The sequence below is a fragment of the Heptranchias perlo genome, chromosome 4, assembly GCF_035084215.1.
Source record: "Heptranchias perlo isolate sHepPer1 chromosome 4, sHepPer1.hap1, whole genome shotgun sequence".
Classification (NCBI taxonomy): domain Eukaryota; kingdom Metazoa; phylum Chordata; class Chondrichthyes; order Hexanchiformes; family Hexanchidae; genus Heptranchias; species Heptranchias perlo.
In genome coordinates, this window is record NC_090328.1 from 69,217,309 (window position 1) to 69,242,115 (window position 24,807).

The 24,807-nt window shown below is 40.4% G+C and overlaps 1 protein-coding gene across 1 annotated transcript in view; it reads left to right on the forward strand.

Annotated features, from left to right (window-relative positions):
- ostf1 (osteoclast stimulating factor 1) overlaps positions 1-24,807 on the forward strand; it is a 91,773-nt gene that overhangs the window by 57,130 nt on the left and 9,836 nt on the right. Inside the window, exons 3-9 of the mRNA XM_067983095.1 lie at positions 4,769-4,819; positions 4,917-4,980; positions 5,810-5,863; positions 7,067-7,174; positions 13,458-13,507; positions 14,814-14,892; positions 17,552-17,650. Coding sequence (XP_067839196.1) covers positions 4,769-4,819; positions 4,917-4,980; positions 5,810-5,863; positions 7,067-7,174; positions 13,458-13,507; positions 14,814-14,892; positions 17,552-17,650 — 505 coding nt within the window. The remainder of the gene's footprint in view (positions 1-4,768; positions 4,820-4,916; positions 4,981-5,809; positions 5,864-7,066; positions 7,175-13,457; positions 13,508-14,813; positions 14,893-17,551; positions 17,651-24,807) is intronic.

Consider the following 24,807-nt stretch of genomic DNA (forward strand, 5'->3'; position numbering starts at 1 on the left):
TTGGCAGCTCATATCATGATTCGACAACTTTAATGTTAACTTTTTTTGATGCTAGCACACAAATTCACAAGATATTTTTCAACTCAATTAAATAACTTGCCATGGTGGGATTTGAACTCATGACCTCTACCGTACCTGTCCTCATGGCTTCTTAACCACTTCTGTGATGTTGGACTGATAGCAGGCCTTGGATAAGCCACAACTTCCTCCAGCTCAATGTTGGGGGGCCGAAAGCCATTGTTTTTGGCCTCACTACAAACTCCAGTTCCTTGTCACTGACTCCATCTCCCTACCTGGAAATGCACTCAGGCTGAACAAGTTTGTAGCCTTGGTGTCTTGTTTGAGCTGAGCTTTGAATCCCACATTACAACCATCACCAAGACCATCTATTTTCACCCTTGTGATACAAACTGGATAATTTGTCTTTCACACATTCCCTCACATGCACTTCTTCAATCTTTTTGAATACAGACCGAAACATTTGACAAGACAAAGCCAGTTACAATTCTTTAAACTACTTTATTTCACAGACAGCAAATGAATGTATAAAGTAACAGTCAAAGCAAATTCCATTTACTTAGCTCAATCTTACTGTCTCTTCAAATTTGGGGAAAATAATGAACCACATGTCGTGTCTCTTTTGTGTGCTGACTGAATTGTTTTTGGCATTAGCTTTCTTTCTGATTACTACTGATAGCAAAAATTGAATGCAAAAATTTTAGCTTCCAACTCTGGGCCCCAAGCAGAATCATACCTTTCAGCCAACGTCCCTGACTCTTCCATCACCATCTCTGGGTATGTCCTGTCCCACCAGCAGGACAGTCATACCAGAGGTGGCAGTACAGTGATTATACAGTCAGGAGGGATTGGCCCTAGCAGTCCTCAACATTGACTCCGGACCCCATGAAATCTCATGGCATCGAGTCAAACATGGTCAAGGAAACCTCCTGCTGATTACCACCTACCGCCCTCCCTCAGCTGATGAATCAGTCCTCCTCCATGTTGAGCACCACTTGGAGGAAGCACTGAGGGTAGCAAGGGCACAGAATGTACTCTGGGTGGGGGACTTCAATGTCCCTCACCAAGAGTGGCTCGGTAACACCACTACTGACCGAGCTGGCCGAGTCCTGAGGATAAAGCTGCCAGATTGGGCCTGCGGCAGGTCGTGAGCGAACCAACACGAGGGAAAAACCTACTTGACCTCGTACTCACCAATCTACCTGCCACAGATGCATCTGTCCATGACAGTATTGGTAGGGGTGACCACCATACAGTCCTTGTGAAGTCATGTCTTCACATTGAGGACACCATCCAACGTGTTGTGTGGCACTACCACCGTGCTAAATGGGATAGATTCAGAACAGATCTAGCAGCTCAAAACTGGGCATCCATGAGGCGCTGTGGGCCATCAGCAGTGGCAGAATTGTATTCCAGCACAATCTGTAACCTCATGGCCCGGCATATTCCTCACTCTAACATTACCAACAATCCAGGGGATCAACCCTGGTTCATGAGGAGTGTAGAAGAGCATGCCAGGAGCAGCACCAGGCGTACCTAAAAATGAGGTGCCAACCTGGTGAAGCTACAACACAGGACTACATGCATGCTAAACAGCAGAAGCAACATGCTATTGACAGAGCAAAGCGATTCCATAACCAACGGATCAGATCAAAGCTTTGCAGTCCTGCCACATCCAGTCGTGAATGGTGGTGGACAGTTAAACAACTAATGGGAGGAGGAGGCTCCGTGAACATCCCCATCCTCAATGATGGCAGAGCCCAGCACGTGAGTGCAAAAGACAAGGCTGAAGCGTTTGCAACCATCTTCAGCCAGAAGTGCCGAGTGGATGATCCATCTCTGCCTTCTCCCGAGATCCCCACCATCACAGAAGCCAGTCTTCAGCCAATTCGATTCACTCCACGTGATATCAAGAAACGGCTGAGTGCACTGGATACAGCAAAGGCTAAGGGCCCCGACAACATCCCGGCTTTGGGGAGTCAGGAGGTGAGCCATTCGCTGCAGAATACCCAGCCTCTGACCTGCTCTTGTAGCCACAATATTTATGTGGCTAATCCAGTTAAGTTTCTGGTCAATGGTGATCCCCAGGATGTTGATGGTGGGCATTCGGCGATGGTAATGCCGTTGAATGTCAAGGGGAGGTGGTTAGACTCTCTCTTGTTGGAGATGGTCATTGCCTGGCACTTGTCTGGCGCAAATGTTACTTGCCACTTATCAGCCTAAGCCTGGATGTTATCCAGGTCTTGCTGCATGCGGGCGCGGACTGCTTCATTATCTGAGAGGCTGCGAATGGAACTGAACACTGTGCAAACATCAGTGAGTATCCCCATTTCTGACCTTATGATGGAGGGAAGGTCATTGATGAAGCAGCTGAAGATGGTTGGACTTAGGACATTGCCCTAAGGGACTCCTGCAGCATTGTCCTGGGGCTGAGATGATTGGCCTCCAACAACCACTACCATCTTCCTTTGTGCTAGGTATGACTCCAGCCATTGGAGAGTTTTCCCCCTGATTCCCATTGACTTCAATTTTACTAGGGCTCCTTGTTGCCACATTCGGTCAAATGCTGCCTTGATGTCAAGGGCAGTCACCCTGACCTCACCTCTGGAATTCAGCTATTTTGTCCATGTTTGGACCAAGGCTGTATTGAAGTCTGGAGCTGAGTGGTCCTGGTGGAACCCAAACTGAGCACCGGTGAGCAGGTTATTGGTGAGTAAGTGCCACTTGATAGCAATGTTGACAACACCTTCCATCACTTTGCTGATGACTGAGAGTAGACTGATGGGGCGGTAATTGGCCCGATTGGATTTATCCTTTTTACTGACCGGCCACACCTGGGCAATTTTCCACATTGTCGGGTGGATGCCAGTGTTGTAGCTGTACTGGAACAGCTTGGCTAGAGGCGCGCTAGTTCTGGAGCACAAGTCTTCAACACTACAGCCAGGATGTTGTCGGGCCCATAGCCTTTGCTGTATCCAGTGCACTCAGCTGTTTCTTGACATCACGTGGAGTGAATCAAATTGGCTGAAGACTGGCTTCTGTGATGGTGGGGATATCGGGAGGAGGCCGAGATGGATCATCCACTTGGCACTTATGGCTGAAGATGGTTGCAAACGCTTCAGCCTTGTCTTTTGCACTCACGTGCTGGACTCTGCCATCATTGAGGATTAGAGAAGCTGGGATTGTTCTCCTTAGGGCAGAGAAGGTTAAGGGGAGACCTAATAGAGATATTCAAAATTATTTGGGGTGTTGATAGAGCAAGTAGGGAGAAACCGTTTCCTCTGGCAAATGGGTCGGTAACCAGAGGTCATAAATTTAAAATAATTTGCAAACGAACTAGAGGGGAAATGAGGAGAATTTTTTTCACACAGAGGATTGTTAAGATCTGGAACACACTACCTGAAAGGGGGGTGGAATCAGATTCCATAGGAACTTTCAAAAGGTAATTGGACATGTACTTGAAGAGGACTAATTTGCAGGGTTATGAGGTGTGAGATTAAATTTGTCAGCTCTTTCAAACATCCGGCACAGGCACGATGGGCCAAATGGTGGCCTCCTCTGCTGTAAGATTCAATGACGAATTGTTCAATGTCTTTGGTCATCCTGGCTAATGGGCTTGGGATGAGGCAATAAATTCTCATTGTTATCAATTTGAAATAGTCAATGAGTTGTGACATCCTCTAACCTGGCTTGTCTGGCTTTAATACAGTCTTTCTTTCTTTTTGTGTAAATTCACTTTGTTTTAAAGCACAACATTTAAATGTTATTCAATTCCAAAATCCTTTCCATAACTAACAGTATGATCAAAAATGCCAAAATGTGACATGCTTTTGGTTATTTTGCACATTAAAGGCACTATATAAGTCAAAACTTTTGTAGTTGTTGTTCTTATAGTTGTAGTAGTAATAATAAATATGAACTTGTCGCATATTGTAATTTTTGGGGGCGACATGCTGTAGGTTCTTTAAGAATCTCCTAACTGTTGGATGAGCCTAATTGAGCTGTTGAATAGCTAGAATTAAAAACAAAGTTTATTGCATTCATTTGTCTCTGTGAACTTTCAACTACTATTCAAGTTTAGGAACACGTGCTCTAAAGTTGCTTTAGAATCCGTCAGTATTTAGCGTTTTCCTTGTGCAGTAGTAGTACATTTTCATACATCCTGACTGATATCAATAGTCAGCACATTGGTCTGTTAAAAGAAAATATAGAATTACCAATGAGCCATTTGAATAAATTACTATTGTGTAGTTTAATGTCTCCTCGGCAGACTAAAGGGTTAAAGGGTTGTTTCCAGTAGTTGAATGGTGAAGAATGAGGGGCCATAGATACAAGGTTAAATGTAAGAGATTTAGAACAGAGGACAGGAGAAATTTCTTTTCAGAGTTGTGAGGCTGTGGAATTCACTTTCAATGTTAGTAGCTGAGGCAGAATATCAACATTCAAGATTAGATTGGATAGGTGGATGAAGGAAAAGGAGTTGAAGAAATATGGGAACAGGGTGGGTAAATATGATTAGAAGTATTTGTTCGTGTGGAGGGTAAACGCCGACACTGACTGGTTGGGCCGAATGGCCTGTTCCATGTTGTAACTTCTATGTATTTCTATGAAATTGTTTGCTGATTGCACAACCGGGATATGTGTGGAACCTAAGACGTGATGTAATCAGTTGGTTTCACTTTGTAATGACTTATAAATTTGGATTGATAACTTTGCTTAATTGAATGCACCTTTTTATGTGTTTTTTTAGCCGGATGAATTGTATTTTGATGAAGGAGACATACTTTACATTTCAGATTCTGTAAGTCCTTGATCAATTATATATCTCTTTGTGTGTTTAATTCTAGATTGATTAATTTATTATGTTATAAATAATTTTAATTTTTTTTTATATTAAGAGTGATCCCAATTGGTGGAAAGGAACTTGCAAAGGCCGAACAGGATTAATTCCAAGTAACTATGGTAAGCATAGGGATTGTGCTATTTATTTTTGATTCTTTTTAATGGTTGGCTAACAATGGCTGGGATATTTTTTATTGAAGTGTTTGAAATAGGCACAAACCTTCCAAACCCTAACTCACGTATTCGTATCTCATCTACCTGCAGGCCAGAAGCTAGAATCTAGGTCTAAGCATTCCTCACAAAATCTCCCCATTTATACTGCAGCTAGTTTCATGAGGAATGATGTTGACCTGCTCACGCCTGCCTCCCTCTCTCAAATTTCCAAATTAACCCAATTTATGATGGCTACAGTCAAACCGGACCTGAAATATGTGTTTTTGAGGGGATGGTAAGGGCATTTTGGGTTCTGTATTATAATAAACTGGGATTATTACTTCAAATTAAAAACTCTAAATGCATATTGGTTGATAAACATTTTTTTTATACCTTTATTCTTCAGCATTTATTCATCTGTAGTTTTCAGATTTTCTTTACCAATTGGGGAATGCTTTCAAAGTCATATTTCCAGATCATCTGAAGTAATGGCTGTGCCGCTATTACATCCCTATCACTTGTTTTCTGAGAAACTGGTCGAGTTCTATACATAACTTAAGGTGAAGGGGTCGAGATAGGGGTGTTGAACATTTCCTTCAATGGGGAAGGGATGCTTTTAAAGTTAAACCCACACAGAAGCTGAAATGTTCTCTTCCAGCTTAACATTCTGGATGCGAAACAGTACTTTTTTTTTGTGAGGATTTAATGACCATTTATTATAACTGAGTTCTGAACAATTGGTTTGACATTTAGTTTTTCTTCATGTGAAAATTAATTTTTTAAGTTCTCTCCACAGTTGCTGAACATGTAGAGTCAATTGACAACCCATTGCATGAAGCTGCCAAACGCGGTAAGTAATATTTGCAAAACTATATGATAAATACATGCTAAAATTTCTACTGGCTCCAATCATAATCATAATCCTTGAGATTTTCTTGAAGTGCACTATGTTAAAGTTTTTTTTTCACTCAAGATGTGTTTATAAATGCAACTTTAACATCACTGAAAAACAGTTGCAATTTAACTAAAACTATTTCTGGGGGCAAAAGGTACGAGACTCCTTGGAAGAGGCAGTCTCATGCATTTTGAAACATTGTGGGTTCCAGAGACTTGAGCATATAACCAGTGTAAGCACTTCAGTGCCGGACTGGTGGATCACACTTTAAACCAAGGCATCCTCTATCTATGTGGACCTAAAAAAAAAATCCCATGGCTTTATTTGAAGAAGAGCAACGGAGTTTTCACAGTATCCTAGCCAGCATTTACTCCTGAACCAACCCTTTCAAAACAGATTATCTGGTCCTTTATCTCATTACTGTTTGTGGGATCTTGCTGTGTGAAAATTGGCTGCCACATTTCCTTACATTACAACAGTGATTACACTTCAAAAGTACTTAATTGGCTGTGAATCTCTTTAAGATAGCCCAAGTATGTGAACAATACTATATAAATACAAGGTCTTTCTTTCTTTAAATGTTTGATACCGCAAGGAATATAACTCCATTGTAATGCTACACCTGTTTTTATTAAATGCTCAACTGACACTTCTTGAACTTGCCCAGAGTTGATTTAGAGTGCTGTCCTCTCTGGAAATCCCCAGTTGGAGCCAGGCAATATGAAGAAGATACTGCCTGCTAGAACTAGTACTGCAGCTACCAGTATCAGACTGGTATAAATTCACCCTTAATAATGTAAACTAGTTCCATCTATAGTTGCTGATGTACCAGTTATGTGAAGCTAGTGCAAAGTCTACCTAATAAGTGAAATATGGGGTGGGATATGGTGTATTCAAAGGATGTGGGTGGTGATCAGACTTGCTTGTCAGTTGCTTTGATCTGGCCAAACGGATTTTCTATTAAACCCTTCCAGCTAAATTGTATATGTGTTTAGGTAATCTAACTTCTAATTTTGCATTCTTTCTGTAGTGAAGACAATGTACCATTCACCTCCCCTCAAACTCTACTGGCTGATTTATTGCATCCTATATTTACTGTTACGATCTGGTGAATCTTTTTTTAAAAATTCGACTCATGCTGGCACTTCAATATTTCAGGGAATGAAAGCTGGTTGAAAGAATGTTTAGACAACCGAGTTGCAGTGAATGCTCTAGACAAAGCTGGAAACACAGCTCTCTATTGGGCATGCCATGGAGGACACATGGGTAAGGCTCTCTTGTTGCCTAAATTGTCAGAATTATATAAAGCGTTATTTTTTTTAATATGTAAAGTGTATTCAGCATTTGCGGTTGCATTTAAAAGATGCCTTTGTTACTGTGTTTAAAAAAAAATACACAAAATCTGGATCAAAATGCTCACCTGTCTGTCTTCACTAGTTTGCATGTTCGTGGCAGTATTTTTATGTATGTTGGAGTTGATTGATAAAGGTATTCTATAAATAAAATGTGAAGCTTTTTACAATTAAGAAAACCTCTTCCCTCAATCAACACTGCCAAATATTTGTGAGACCATGTAGTGTGCAAAATGGTTGTCACATTCACTTTCATAAGTGATTGTGCTTCAGTAGTAATTCATTTAGGACATCCTGAAAGATGTGATTACGTGCTATATTAACCTTCCTTCCATTCATTCTTGGAATTGCAGTAGAGAGTAGAAAAAAAAAGACAGGCAGGATTTGATTTTTTTTTAAATTGCAATAGTCAAGAATGGATGAAATAGTATAAAAAATGTCACCTCAATATATTGATTAACCTGCTACTTCTGATATCAGACCATTGGTTGGGTAAATCTGAGTATACTGTGTTATAGTGGGATTATAAGATCTATCGTCCATGTATAGCATTAAACTCTTGACTAAATATATCTTAGAGCTTTACACAAGCTCTTTTTTTTTCTTCAGTGGACTTGTTCAAGCCCATGTTGTGATCTTGTTCCATTAGATCTATATGCTCTCGACTTTTAATCAGTGCTCTGCCCTATTTTGGCATTGGGCTGTGATGTACAAGGCAGCATGCTTATGTTGGTGGTTTTGCCACAACAGTATTAGTCCTAGCACAAGGCTAAGTGAATTGCTGAAATAATCACTAATGTGGTGTGAACAATCCCAATAAATGCAACCCATTTTTTATTAAATCTGAAGTGTAAAAATCAATTGCTGCTTTTAAGTATTAACATTTTAAAATCAATCAAACTCTAGCTATGGAGCTGAATAATTTTCAAACCTAATTAACTGTGCCAACCACATCTGTATGGAGACATGTGGGGAAAGCATAATCTGTTTTTTCTAAAAGTAGCATTTTGAGTAAATTTACCTATAATCTTTACAGTGCTGATAGCCAGACACAATTTATTAATTTCACATAATCTAATAATTTAAATTGGTGTCTCATTAGAAACAATCTGGTGAAATTGCTTCTGTTAATTTTAGTGAAAAACCTGGCATGAATACAAACCAGGAAATCCTGCTTGTATTTTTTGCTAAAATTGATGAGAGGAATTTTGAATCCTTAGAGACCACTAAGGAACGTAAAAGAACAATTCAGTCCATCTTGCTCAAAAGGTTACTTACACCTGTTCAGAGTCCACACAGACAACTTGCTCTCCCTTTTTCTTTAGTACTAACTCACTGTTGAACCAAAAAATTGTTGAATACTTTGACCAGTACCCATTTATTGCCCTAGAAGGTAATGTATTCTGAAAATTAATCTTCGAATTTGAAGATGTTACCTGCTACTTTTATCTTCCTTGGCTTCCAATTTGATCATATTCCATAAGGAACAGCAGCAAACTCAAATGAACTTATCGAATTGTCATATACTATCAGTAAGTATGCAGCCAAACCTTGACACACACATCCCAACTTTCCAAATTTCATGATTACTCAAAAGAAGTTTTCTTTCTGTACTAGTGTATGATCTGCAGAAAATTAGGTATTGGGGGACATGGTGGTTGAAAAATGTTATCTTGGTTGATTAAACCATTGTAAACAATTTTACAACACCAAGTTATAGTCCAGCAATTTTATTTTAAATTCACAAGCTTTCGGAGGCTTCCTCCTTCCTCTTGTGAATTTAAAATAAAATTGCTGGACTATAACTTGGTGTTGTAAATTTGTTTACAATTGTCAACCCCAGTCCATCACTGGCATCTCCACATCTTGATTAAACCATTAATAGAATCCAGTGAGAAACCAGGAGAATTGATTTTATTGAATCACCTGGAGAATGGCCACTTGGGCAAGGTACAAGAAGGCTGGCAATGTGATGGAACATTTTGTCTTAAGTTTAGGCTTATTAGCCTAGCTGCAATGGAAAGGAAGCCAATGTTGTGAGTTAACTGCCCACAATTTTGCAGAAATAGGGATTAGCTGCCTGTATGGAGGGTCTTAGCTGGAATTTAGGGAAATGCAGCTGTGACAAAAATGATGCATTTCAGTCTAAGATTTAACTTGGTATTGACGTCTTTAATTCTGTTACAGTACATAAGGGATTAAAAGTTAGTTTCATTCACAGAAATTGAGTCCCAGTTTAACTCAATACAATGTTACATCAATTGTTCAGTTGGTTGCTGGGCAGTTTGCTTGAGGAGGAGCCAAGTCATTCAATTCAAATACAAGTGTGCTGAGTGATTTAGTTAGATATGTGTTTGATTAACAGCTTTCATTTATTAAAATTCACAAAACTCCAGTTACTGTTTGAGGGATTTATTAACCTACCCTTTTCAAGTCAATGAGTTTCATCTGAAGGCTGTTAAGTGTGGTTGTCAGACTGAAACCTCTGAAGTTAATAAAATAAGCCAGCACACAATAATGAGGAAAGGATTTTAAAAAAATACATAAAAAGTAAATATAGTCATAATTTTAGCACTAACTAGAGTTGCAAAGCATTATATTTTTACTATATAAGAAGCTAGTATAGTGGAATTGCAGTAAATTGCTATTTGCTTGTTCTATCACTGTTCAATAAATTTGTTTACCATTTAAAGCCTAATACAAGGTCTAGTGTAATCTGCTTTCAAGTTCGAAGACGAGGAGGATCCCTTGGAGGCACAGGATAGAATCAGTAGCTGAAGGAATCTAAAAAAAAGTTTTCTGATCATTATCATTATGCTACTAGCTTCAGCTGGATACGGGATAAGAGAAAACACTACGGGCTCGATTTTCGCATCCCCGAGCGGGTGCGTTCGTGCCGGGGTGGGGGGGGGGCTCTGAAAATCGGGGATTTCTGGGGCGGGTCCGGAGCCCGGCTCCAACCCCACCCACTTCCGGGTTCCCCAGTGACGTGCTTACATGAGCGCGCAGCCCCTGCATGTGGGACTCCCGCCGGCAATTAAAACCGACGGGATGCCACTTAAGGTAATTATTTAGGGACGTCAGGTCGTTTAGAGACCTGATTAACATGATATTTTAGGAGGGGTGGGATTTTCAAGTCAACTGGGACTGTTTCCCGTACTGGGGGAAACATTCCCAGTTCAAATGGACGTGCTGCAGCCATCAGCCTGTGGCAGCTGCAAAGGTCCATTTGACAGGTGCGGGGGGGGGAGACCCTCACTCATTGCAGGAGGCCACTCTGTCACTTTGGACAAAGTTTGGCCTCCACCACCCTCCTCCTAACAATAAAATTCACAAATTTGCACACTTACCCCGATGTCCAGACACATTTACCTACCTTGCAGACCCCTTCAAATGTACATCTTCCGGATGGGGGCCGCGGAGGACGAACAGCATCACCAGCCTCGTTGTCCATGTCGTCCACCTCTGACACGTGGAGCTCCACAACACAGTGCTGTGACACATCCACCTGCACAGCAGGAGGGAGGGCAACCGCAGAGAGAGATGCATCGCAGAAGGCACTACCCTCGCCACAGGGTTTACAGACTGAGGCTCAGCTTCCTGGACCTCTCTGAGCAGCAGTGCACACGGAGTCTCAGAGTCACTCGACATGTAGTCGTGGACATCTGCAGCCTCCTTCATGCCGAGCTGCTCCCAGCTGACCCGAGCACCATCTTCTTACCTGTCGCTGTCAAAGTCACCATTGCCCTCAACAACTTCTCCTTTGCATCCTTTCATGGTGCTATTGGGGACATTGCTGATGTCTCTCAGTCGTCTGCACAAAAGAGCCCTGCAAATACACCTGTACCCACTCTGCAGTGACACAATGGGTGGCATCAGTTGTGGGTCTTCATCGTGATCCTCAGGAAAGGGCATTATTGCACAAACCAGACCAGATTCGCAAAGACGTGGCAGTAGTGGTGACAATATAATATGTAATGTGAGTTGATCAGAAATTCAATATAAGTAAAAACCATGACAAACCCTAAAACACCCTTGTGTATCCCCTTCATGCTCACGACCTGTTTGCCTTACGCTTCCTACTGAACATATGTGATGCATGCCCTGTGGCTACAGCACAGGTAGTGGCAGGTTGAGTGAGGCTGACCGTGAAAGAGATGCATGAGAGGGTGAGTATGTGATAGAGCCATGAGATTGTATGAGGATTGGGTTGAGTGGTAGTGGCGGGATGAGTACTGGCGAGGTGAGTAAGTGCAGGTAAGATGAGGATGAACTTTGAGTGGTGTGAGGAGTGCTGTGATAGAATGATGTGATAGAATAGTGTTGGCAGTGCAGAAGGAGATGTGGGGTGGGGACAGTGACGTGGGGAATGAGTAAGTGTACTCACTTCGGCTGACCTACTTAGGTCATTGAAGCGCCTCCTGCACTGTATGCAGATGCGCAATATGTTGGTGGTGCTGGTGACCTCCTCTGCCGCCTCGAGCCAGTGCTTCTTGGTGGCAGAGGCAGGCCACTTTCTCCTGCCCGCCGGGGAGAAGATCTCTGTCTGTCCTCCCCCTCCTCCTCACCCCATCCAATAATACCTGGAGTGAGGCATCATTAAACCTGGGAGCAGCCTTCCCCCTGGGCTGCTCCATGCTGTAATTTTGCCTATTTTCTGCAGCATCAGTCAGTGGAGGACTGTCCCTTTAAATAGGGCTCCTCCAGCTGACAGCCCGCTGCGCAGCTTTCCAGCGCGAAACCTGGAAGAAAAGGTAAGTACCTTCAATCAAGCTGCGATTGCGTGCGGAGCACCCCGATTTCACTGGGTGCGTTACCCACGCGCCCAGTCGACCCCCCGCTGCCAACCCGCCGCCCTCCTAATATCGGGCCCTATGGGATATAGTGAGCTAGGGCGCACCTATGAGAGTTGTCTGAAACACAGAAACCAAAAATATCTAAAGTAAAATCTGTGTAAGCGGTACAGATGTTTTCAGAATTCTAGGAAAACCTTGACTTATTTTGTGAAATAAATGAGGAATTACTTCTTATCAACTACTTGAAATGTACATTGAGATAAAAGTCTTCCCCCTCCCCCTCCAAAAAGACTTGGGTGTAGAGCTATGTTTAATCGTAGGCTTTGTGATACTAATTGCATGAGACAGTGCTCACAGTTGAAATTTGCCACAATATTTTACATGACATGTTTGGAGAGACAGTGTTCAACCCTTGTAGCTTGTTTTTTATTTTGGTTAAAAACAAGCCAACTACCATGTTTCAATGGAAAAAAAGGACTAGAGAAAAATAGTGTAATCAGCTTTTTACTGCCTCCAGAGGTCTAAAATGAAACTAGTAAAAGGAATAAATGTGCATTTGGAACATTGTTGTTAAATAAAAGTGGACATATTTTTAAATGTTCACTTTTATTTAGAAATACAGGTAAGCATACAAAACATCATCACTTAAACACTGAATTAGAGCCAATTGAGTGTGTACATGCTCCTCAGAGGGTTCAACCCATTTGCCTTTTAATAGAATGTCTTGAAAGCCTACACTGGGTAGAAAAATTGGAAAATAGTTTGATAGATCAGGAGTGGATGCATAGAGTACAAAATAAATATATCTTTGTCATTTTCAGGATTTTTGATGATTTTTCCACAAAGGTTTTGGAAAAATTATTTTAATTGTGTTTTAAAAGTATAGTGTATTACTGCAAGTTTATAAAAATGGGGGGGCGTGGGGAAGGGTTGGAAATGATAGATAGTTGAGATGCTAATGAGCTAGAGATTTCCTTATAGACTGTAAATAATTAGGTTAACTGTAACGACAGACTTGGTAATATTATACCTGAGCCAGGCAGGTTTTCTGTAACCCAGGGAACTGTTGGTGATTGACCAGCCAGGCTGGCTCGTCAGTGGGACCTGGAGGGATAGACCTGGCACTACTCAGCGTTCCATAATCTTACAATGCATTACCCTAAAGGTAGAATACTACCAGGTGGACAAGCAGTGGACATTTACTCGTGTTCTGTGCTATTAAGTTGCACCGTTGTAGCTGGTTGAACTCCAGCAGTACCCCTGTGCACAAATTGAGGTAACTAAATCTTGGTTCTGGTCATTTAGCACTAAGCTTTTCAGGCTGAAGTTGAAAGTTCCGGCGATGATTTTGACTGTGTTCTTGTGTAACTGTTTTTAAATTTGACTCTTTGTTTTATCTAGAAATAGTGAAGCTTCTGCTTTCCCAACCAAATATTGAATTAAATCAACAGGTAAGCCGATTAGACTTCACTTAGCTTTAGATTTATAATTGGGTGTCTGAAATATTACATAAAGGTTTGCTCAATAGATCAGATCAACAGTTTCTGTAGGGATTTTAACTCCCTAGAATACATTTAGGAGCTGAGCTGTATAATTGAGCCACAAACATGTTGCATCTTATATAGTTACATTTCTCAATTCGATAAAAAGCTGAGTAACTGAAAGGGAAGGTAGATTGAAAAGAAGTACTATTGCTTGCTCATTTATACCTCCTATTTTCTCTCATTTTAATTCCTATATTTAAGCCTTCATGGTTGCCATGGTATTTGTCTGTGATAAATTAAAGGTTAATTCTAAATTACATTTGTGATGTTATAGTGAATTGTTTGCTTTCATTTTGTGGACTTGCATTTTATTTTGGCTCAGATATTTTTATTCTATTTACAACCATTTTTGTGTGTATTGTGCTGTAAAGGAGAGAGGTGAAGCTCACCGTATTCCATGCCATTCCAGGCACAACCAATGTCCCTGTATTTTCTTAAAGGGTTATTGTCATTTGATACTTCACTCCTCCATAGAGTATTTGGTGATGTAGCTGACAGAATTTTTATTATTACATTTAAAAATCCTTCAGTGTATGTTCCCAATCCCTATTATTCTATTGTCCATGTGGAGGAAATGACCGTAATATTTGTGATGCCATCATTCAATGTTATTTTATCACTTTTCTAGTGTGCCAGTGTAAAATAATGGTGAAAGTCCACTTTAAGCTTGTTTTGGAATCTTTGGAAGTTGAGGTACTGATATGCTACGAAAGGATAGAATTCAGTCCTAAGATCTGTATGGTGTAATTCAGGCCTGTTTCTAGCTTTGTGAAATGTCTTTCGTTTCAGACATAGAAAGGCCTTTAGAGTGACGTTTTTTAAACAGAAAATTTATGCAGTGATTGATCTCTCATGCCTTTCTTTGTGATTTACAATGTGCTTTGACGACCAGGATTTATAAAACAAAATAGCAGGGAAAAATCCATTTAAAATGGGAAGGAGGCAAATGAGCAATACAATGGAAATGTTACTACTAATTTAATACCCTCTCTAAAAGCAGTTGCTGATAATGGGTATTTCTTATTTTTTCCATAAAGTACAGATGTAGTTTAGGAAGAGCTAATTTTCCCAGTATTCCCAAATGGCAGCACCATGCTGGTAATATTATTGCTGGGATGATAGGATTATTATATTTTCTGCAGCAACTGTGGGAACACGAGATCTTCAAATATATACACTAGTGTAAATTTGGGGCTGTGTTACATTGATACAGAATAAACTGGGAGACACCGTCGTGCATGCTGCTGCATGGAAGGGATATGAAGATATTCTAGAGATGTTGCTGATTAAAGGTAAGTCTCCTTGGAAATATCTTCAAATACAATGTTTTAAACCTTTTTTTCTTTACTCCTACTCTCCATGTTCACTTTCCCCAAGTTAGTTTCTCTTGTCTACTTATATAAATGATTCTCCAATACTGACTGGAGCTCTTGTTGCCATAGAAACAGCCCAATGTACATTTGCAGTATCTAATATTTTTGAAAAAGCACTTAAGTATCAAGATATTTTTTATCCATAGGAGAAAATGGCTGCAAAAAGCATTATCCTGGGAAAGTTGATAATTGTGCTTGACATTAGTCATTGCTTGCTTCAGAATGATCTCTGAAATCTTAATTTTCAGATAATGTTTCAGCTTGTCCATTGTAGGGGGAAGGAGGCCGAAGATCTGCCATGATCTATTGAAATGCGGAGTAGGGTCGAGGGGCCATGTGGCCTACTCCTAATCCTATTTCTTATGTTCTAAGGAGCAAATACAACATTATTTTATTTCGCCCACATTGATAAGTTTTCATGTGCTTAATTTAGTTAATAAATAAACGATAATTGTCTTTACCAAGGAAGAAGACGCTGCCAGAGTCTCAGTATGGGAAGATGTAGTTGAGATACCCGATGTGCTAAAAATTGATAGAGGAGGTACTAGAAAGGCTGGCTGTACTTAAAGTAGATAAGTCACCCGGTCCAGATGGGATGTATCCTAGGTTTCTGAGCGACGTAAGGGTGGAAATTGTGGAGGTACTGGCCATAATCTTGCAAACATCCTTAGATACAGGGCTGGTGCCAGAGGACTCGAGAATTGCAAATGTTACACGCTTGTTCAAAAAAGGGTGTAAGGATAAACCCAGCAATTACAGGCCAGTCAGTTTAACCTTGGTGGTGGGGAAACTTTTAGAATCGATAATCCGGGACAGAATTAGCAGTCACTTGGTCAAGTATGGATTGATTAGGGAAAGCCAGCATGGATTTGTTAAAGGAAAATCGTGTTCAACTAACTTAATAGAGTTTTTTGATGAGGAAGCAGAGATGTTAGATGAGGACAATGTGGTTGATGTGGTGTATATGGACTTTCAAAAGGTGTTTGATGAAGTGCCGCATAATAGGCTTGTCATCAAGATTGAAGTTTATGGAATAAAGGGGGCGGTAGCAGCATGGATACAAAATTGGCTAAGTAACAGGAAGGATAGAGTAGTGGTGAACGGTTGTTTTTCGGACTGGAGGGAGGTGTGCTGTGGTGCTCCCCAGGGATCGGTACTAGGACCACTGCTTTTCTTGATCTATATTAATGACTTGGACTTGGGTGTACAGAGCACAATTTCCAAATTTGCAGATGACACAAAACTTGGAAGTGTAGTGAACAGTGAGGAAGATAGTGATAGACTTCAAGAGGATACAGACAGGCTGGTGAAATGGGCGGACACATTGGCAGATTAAATTTAATGCAGAAAAATGCAAAGTGATACATTTCGGTAGGAAGAACGAGGAGAGGCAATATAAACTAACGGACACAATTCTAAAAGGGGTACAGGAACAGAGAGATCTGGGGGTATATGTGCACAAATTATTGAAGGTGGCAGGGCAGGTTGAGAAAGCAGTTAAAAAAGCATACGGGATCCTGGGCTTTATAAATAAAGGCATAGAGTACAAAAGCAAGGAAGCCATGATGAATCTTTCTAAAACACTGGTTCGACCACAACTGGTGTATTGTGGCCAGTTCTGCACACCACACTTTAGGGTGCAGAAAAGATTTACTGGAATGATTCCAGGGATGAGGGACTTTGGTTGCATGGATAGACTGGAGAAGCTGGAGTTGTTCTCCTTGGAACAGAGAAGATTGAGAGGCAATTTAATAGAGGCATTTAAAATCATGAAGGGTCTAGACAGAATAGATAGAGAAAAGATGTTCCCATTGGCGGAAGGGTCAAGAACCAGAGGACGTAGGTTTAAGATGATTGGCAAAAGAACCAAAGGTGACATGAGGAAAAACTTTTTTACGCAGAGTGGTTATAATCTGGAATGCCAGAGAGGGTGGTGGAGGCAGATTCAATCGTGGTTTTCAAAAGGGAACTGGATAAGTACTTGAAAGGAAAAAATTTGCAAGGCTACGAGGATAGGGCGGGGGAGTGGGACTAGCTGGATTGCTGTTGCGTAGAGTGGGCACGGACTTGATGGGCCGTATAGCCTCCTTCTCTGCTGTAACCTTTCTATGCTTCAATGTTTCTATAAGATATGGCAATCATCCAGCTTGATTCACAGAGGCATAACAATGCGACTCTTTTTCAGCAATGGATTAAAATTCTGTTCACTAAAGCTTCAGAGAATGCCTTATTTCTGTGTTAATGGCAGTTTGAGGTTAAACTATCTTAGAGTGTGATACTGGAGAGGATACTTTTTAAAAAATTTTTTCTTCTCTTCCCTTTCCTGTCATTTAAGATGCCCACTTGAATATCGGTTAATGCAATTACCATTGAAGCTTCAAATCTAAAACTGGAAACTCTAGATTGAATTTACCTATTTCAAAAATCAAAATGCAAAAATAATCATCTGTATATAAAAAAACATTGCACCTTAGTCACACATCCATTTTACTGAAATGTAATGGATGATTCTTGGGACAGTGACGTGTCTTAATGTCGCAGACCGTTATATATGTGTAATTGTCTCTTCGTACTGTAGGTGCCAGAATAGATCTGAAAAACAATGAGAAAAAAGTGCCGCTCGACATGGCCACTAATCCACAATGTTCTTCTCTTCTTAAAAAGAAATCTGGACAAGGTAAGTAAGAGCTGTCATGTAAACTTTTTTTTAAAAGCATAAACTTGCACCAGCAAGTGGGGGGACTGTAAATGACCTGGATACCTATAAAGCATCTTTTCCCATTTTGAGTGCCAATGCAAAGTGGTCCAAGCACAAAAATGTCAGCAGCCATATTGTGTAGTTTTTTTTAAATTAAAAATAGAAAAATGTATCCTTGTGTACAAACAAGACTATGTAATGCAGGATCTTTATTACAAAGAGGTCATCTTTTTATGAAGGAGAAATGGAGGGGGAGGTGGGGGTAACTAAATTGTTAACTGCTCTGCCTGTGAGCCCTTATTCCTTCTAAGACTATGCTGGGCGAGGAATAACTAAATTGGAGTCGGTATAAAACAGGAGTGCATTTTATAAAATGCACAGTCTGATGCATTACTTATACACCATAAAAGTCACACAAGATTGCTCACACCAACACATATGTTGTATCCTTGAGTTTGTTGGTAACTATATCCTGCGTAAAAATGTGATTTTAAGCACTGGATTTTACAGTTGATGCACAAATAGTGAAACAAAGGGGTCGATTTTAAACCTCCACAATGGGAACAGTGGGTGGGACAAGTTAAAATCATCTTAGTCCATTTACCAGCCTGAGGCCTCACCATTCCTGCCCTGCAACATTTTATCTTCAGCGACGTTGAAGCCGGTCGAGGCTCATGCCGCAGGCAGGCGGAGACCTAATTTAAATCTAAAAGTCATGGCCCGATAGTCATTTGCACCGCAATGACATTTTAATTTCGGGATTTGGGAGGCCCACACAGGGCCAACCCTAACAGTCGAACCGTGGCAGGAATTGCGGAGTGGCCAGAAGAGGCCAAGATAAGTTTAAAAATGTAACTTTTATGTAGAATCCTTGTAGAACAGGAGTAGGAGTGCTCCCCTGGACCCTGCAAGGAGACCTTGCGCCTCCCCAGCTCCAGCCTTGCTTCTTCCTCCCTTGACCTGCATCACCTTGGCAACTCCCACCCACCACCAGCATTTACCTTATGCTGGGGACCATTCCCATGGGTCCTCAGCAGCATCTGGCTCCTGTCCCAGTTCCCATTCCCGCCCGCTGGCCCTAACGTCGTTCCCGCTGGCTTTGGGCGGGAGTCGGATTTTAAAAATTTAAATGAGGCCCGGCCCTTAAAATTAGCCAGACCTCACTTCCTTCTAGGTGCACTCCCCGCTTTGGACACCCCACACACCAATCCCGCCCTGAGTTAAAATCGCCCACAAAATGTATAAATGTTTAAGCTTAGTCATTTTATAGAACAATGACCCTTTTAGCTATAAAATTACCTGGGCCATTCTAAAGATTTAAAAAATACCAACAAAAACATCATATGTTTTAATGTGACTGCAAGAAGCCAGGTCAGAACATGCTTTCTTTTCTTTAGCCAATACCTTATCCATAGCCAGGTTTACCTTCTTTCCGCTGCTTTCAGTTCCAGTAGCAGTCTTTTGTGAGAAACTTTATCAAAGAGCTTTTTGGAAAGCTAGATACACTACATGATATGGTTTTCCATTGTTCACTTCCTCAAGGAATTTGGTCAGTCAGGGTCCTCCCTTTCTAAAACCATATGACTGTTCTTTACTAGATTATTGTCATTCATGTAGTTCCCAAGTTCGCTCCTGAGAATCAGTTTCATTGTTCTACCAGACATTGATGTTGGACTGATGGTCTGTCTCTTTTTTTGAATACAGATGCTGTGTTAGCTTGATTCTAATCTAGTGGCACTCCCCTGGCAATCAGTAACTCCCTTATGATGATTGTCATCACTTCACAAATTTTAATCCCAAATGTCTCCTAGTATCATGGGATGGGTTCAATTTGTACCCAGGATATGTCCATTTTGAGCTCTGTTTGAACCTCTGACTTGATGTGGCAGTCCATAAATCTGCATAGGTTATTTCCATGAATGCAGGCAATGTAATTGTAGTCATCCCTAGTGAATGCTGCAAGGGTGCATTCATTAAATGTATTAATTATTCTCTGCTCATCCTCAGTTTCATCCCCATTGGAATCCTTTAAGGCTTTCACCCCTTCCCTAACTCCTTTCTTGATGTTACAGTACTGGAAGAATTTCTTGCAGTTGTGTTTAGCACCTACAACTATGTTCACTTCTAGTTCCCCCTTTTGATTTCTGTGTATCCTTTGAAAATGTCTTGTCGTGTTCATAGTGGACCATCTTCCTACTTCTCTCTGCAGTCTTTGTGAAGCTCATTATTTCAGTTCTTAGTGTCTTGTTGATTCATTCGGGTCATGTTTTTTGAGTTTACTTTGGCTAATATTAGGTTTGTATTTATCCTGCATTTTTCTTGATTGGTATTCTCTTTGTCTTCTACTGAGGTGTTAAACAATTTCCCTTAGTCAAGTCAATTCATCTTACTCTGCCTTTTAAAATTGTATAACTGGTTGTTAGTCCTTGGCATGCTAAATTCCAAACTATATCAAATATAATCATGTTATGGTCGCTATTACCTAGAGGTGCTTGACCTAGATTTTCTGTGCACTTTAGGGGTAATTTACCATTTCTGAGCTGAACTGCCTCTCGTGGCTTCCAGGATACTCTGGGTCACAAATCAATCACACATTACATTTACCAATTCTGACTCTTGGGCACAGTGTAAAAGAACTCTGGTCAGACTGCTGACTGGCAGGAGAAATTAATATAAGTAACTAGGTTGAATATGTCTGCAGCTGGGGAAGCAAGCTGCGCACACTGAGTGTCCTAGATTTACCTGAAACTACACACAGGCACTTTGAAATTTTGGAGGAGAGTGGAGTACCACAGCAGGTGTGAGTGAGGTAGCATTGTTTAATATTGCCTCATTCATTCATAGAATTTTACAATGCAGAAGGGGCCCCATCATGCTTGTGCCAGCTCTGAGTTATCCACTTAGTCCTATTTCCCGGCCCTTTCCCCATACGCTTTTAAATTTTTATTTTTCAATTATTTATCCACTTCCCTTTTAAATGCTATTACAGATTTTGCTTCCACCACTGTTTCTGGTACAGCATTCCAGATCCTAGCAACCCTCTGTGAAAAGAATATAACATTCCTCTCTCTTCCTTTTTGATAAATTTATGCCCTCTTGTTACCAACTCACTGACCAGTGGAAATAGTTTTCCCTATTTACCTGACCAAAATACCTCACAATTTTGAACATTCTATTTCTATCAAATCTCCTCTTCATCTCTTTTCAATAGAGCAGAGAAGATTAAGTTATCTAGTCTCTCCTAATAACTAAAGCCCCTCATTCCTAGAGTCATCATAATTACTTTCTCCTGTACCCTCTCTCTGGCCTTGACACCCTTCCTAAAGTTGGGCATCTAGAACTGGATGCATTATTCTAACTGCAGTCTAACCAATGTATATGTTTAGTATTACTTCTATGCTGTTGTATTCTATGCCCCTAGTTATAAAATACAGGATCACATAGTTTTTTGGAAAAACATTTTTAAAAGTGGGAGGACAAGTTCATAAGATTTCTGTACCTTAACCCATTTATCTGACTGTGTAATGCTTTTAGATGTCAGCCTTGGCTCAGTGGTAGCACTCTCGCCTCTGAGTCGGATGTTATACTTATAAATGAAAGGACTTGCATTTATATAGCGCCTTTCAGGATTTTCATTTATTTCCATTTTCATTCATTTGAACTCCCCTGCTCTTCTTCAGGTAGTGCCATGGGATCTTTTATGTCCATTTGAGAGGGTAGATGGGGCCTTGGTTTAATGTCTCATCCGAAAGTCAGCACCTCTGACAGTGCAGTGTTCCCTCAGTACTATGCTGAAGCATCAGCCTAGATTATGTGTTCAAGTCTCTGAAGTGGGACTTCAACTCACGACCTTCTGACTCAGGCAAGAGAGTGCTACCACTGAGCCATGGCTGACATTATTGTTATGCATTATGTTTTTTCAACCAGTCTAAAAGGTTAAATATGCAGTGCTGTCATAGTGTGAAGTTTATCTTTTGGCTGCTTCAGAATACCACACCATTTGTCTGCAATGATAACTTGAAACCTTTTCTTTGTCTAATATTTCTTGTTTGGGAACTAATTCCTTTAATTGTAATATCTATATCTTTTACATCCTTTTTTCATTGGTCTTGGTATTTAGCCTTTTAAGCATGTAGAGTCAATAGATGTATTTTTTTGAGATGCCTTATTATTGTTTTGTGGATATCTCATGAACTTGGGCCCTGGGTTATCTTTGGGGGAAGTAAACTTAGTCAATTCTTGCCTTGTTAATTATAAGAGATACTGAGTGAGACTTTTATTCAGTATACACAAGGAAAACTGTGGTACCATCTATTTCTTTTTCCTCTGAATTGATTGTGGGTCTGATGATGGCTCTGTGGAAAAGTTTTAAACCAATTTGACAAATGATTCCCATGGATGTGCGTGTCACTGACCTAGATCTGGTCAGCTCTGGTTTTATATGGTAGGTTTCCTGATTTCAAAACGTTGCAGACAGGACCAGCTACAGAGTAATTTGTTTATAAGTTATTGTTAAGAGAAATATGTAAGATTGTTTTACAAATGTAGTCTACAAAGAAACAGTATGTTTTGTTGGTTTCTAAATCTGCTTTGGGTATTGTTTCCTTCATTGGGATGTTTGTACATGTATACAAGGATGTGTCTTTAAAGGAACTCATTTCTTCATCTGCACTGTTCAGGCTTGAGGAAGCTGAAGGAAATTATGACAATGTTCTCACTTTCTGTTCCCAATCTTTGCCATATCATCAAGGTGATGTGCTAAGCAGAGGCTGGGTACTTTTCTGCAAAATGGGTGGGAAAAGTAGAGCACAATTTTCACATTGTGATGCTTTTCGCAACTATTGAGTAGTGTTGCCAAAGGACTTAGTGTGTTACATGCCTGTCCTCTTGATGCGACCAGTTATTGGGAGAGCAATACAGGCATTATAACTGGGACTGGGGATAGATCTCTCCGTGGAGCAATTCATAAGAGGAAGAAAGTCATAAAATTAAATTTGAGTTTGAGAAATTGCTTTTCCCTGACCACCTTATCAATGTTTTTTGATCCAAAAGAGATTAGTTGTTTCAGAACACAAACTGGGTAATGTTAATATTATTTTTGGATGTGCTGCAGAAGTGCTACTGGGCCAGTGGAAATATCAATGATGTGTCTACATCCCAAAATAGTAAGCCTACATTGTTCAGTGCTAGTTATATATGAAAAAAACTCTAGCCATAAGTTTGATATTAATTCATAAAATATTTAGCAGTTAATTTTTTTTAAATGCCTTGACCTCTGCTTTTTGCTTTACACTTATGATGTAAAACAGAAGCTAATAACACTGTTGATCAGTGTACTCTGGCTGTTAATAGCCTTTTCTACTTTAGACACACATTAACCGAAATTAACTTGCATAAATGTGGCAGCATAGGGAGTGGTGTGCACACAGTGTAGTTTGCATATCCTTTATTGCCTTGTCAAAGATATTTTAATCTCCCTTTATTTTATATAGGATTGATTTTATACATCTAACACGGTGGGATTTATTGATCACTCCTGGTGCTTCATTGCATTGAAAAGAAAGTAATTATATTGTTCAAATGCTGCACTGACAGAACTCTTTCTCCATGTAGTTTTGCCTACAAAAAAAATTGTTTTGGTGTTTCCATGATTGTGTGTAAAGGAGCAGTGGACTCCTTTATTCTTTTGAAAAACTCTGTGAAATTTGCTTGGGCAATAATCTATACTATTGAATTCTTGCAGAAAATCTCTAAGGAACGTACATTTTAAAGTTTACTTTTGTGTTCTCAATAAATTTTGAGATCATGCTCCCCTCTACCGAAGGCCAAATCATCTAAATATGATCACAAAAGTAGACCCCACGCTCTCCCGAGATATGTCCCATCCAACCCTTTTCCAGTCCGAGCAACACCCGTATACTCTTAACTCTTTGTTTCCTGTCCATCAATCAACTTTATATCATGTGCTTGAATTTTTCTAATAAGCTCCTTGTGATGTACCTTATCTTATTATGCGCCTTCTGAAAATCCATATACACCACATATCCTTGCGTTCTAGCGCCATGATAGAATTCTTCACTATCATTGCCACCCCACCCCCTTATTTCCTTCTTTATCATGAAAATATTATAACCAGGATTAAGATCCCAGGTTCTATGCAAGCTTAAGCCACGTCTCCATTATAGCTACTTATATCATACCTCTCCATAGTTGTTAATGCATCTAACTCTCCAATTTTGTGTTGAGTGCTGTGTATTCACATACACACCAATCAATCTTGATTCCTGATTTTGGAACACTGACCCTTATACTTTTTCTTGAGTTAGGAACATAGGAACAGGAGTAGGCCATTCAGCCCCTCGTGCCTGCTCCGCCATTTGATAAGATCATGGCTGATCTGTGATCTAACTCCATATACCTGCCTTTGGCCCATATCCCTTAATACCTTTGATTGCCAAAAAGCTATCTATCTCAGATTTAAATTTAGCAATTGAGCTAGTATCAATTGCCGTTTGCGGAAGAGAGTTCCAAACTTCTACCACCCTTTGTGTATAGAAATGTTTTCTAATCTCACTCCTGAAAGGTCTGGCTCTAATTTTTAGACTGTACCCCCTACTCCTAGAATCCCCAACCAGCAGAAATAGTTTCTCTCTATCCACCCTATCCGTTCCCCTTAATATCTTAGAGTTTCTCTTTTTTTAAAAAATATATCCTATGCACCTTCTACAGCAGTTTTTATCTCTCACTACCTCATAGCCTGTTTCTTTCCCTTTCTCCTTTGATAGTGTTTTCTTACTATTTATTTGAGCTAAGCCTTTTGCTCCTAACCCAATAGCTTTATTAATCCTGCTGTCCCTCTTCAGTCTCAAACCTGGACTTTCCTCAGTCCCTTGCCATTTTGTTTAATCCTCCACTTTACTGCTTTATTTACCCTCTCTGCTGGGATGTTGGTGCTATTTCAGTTCAGGTGAAGGTCGTCCCTTTAGTACAACTTCCCATGGTTCCAGAAATCACTCCGGTGCCCCAGAACATGAACCCTTCCCTGCTACACCAGTCCTGCAGCCACGCTATTGGTTCCAACATGGTCAACAACTTTTGGCTGCCTTCCCTCCCATTCCAGAACTTTTCCACCTGCT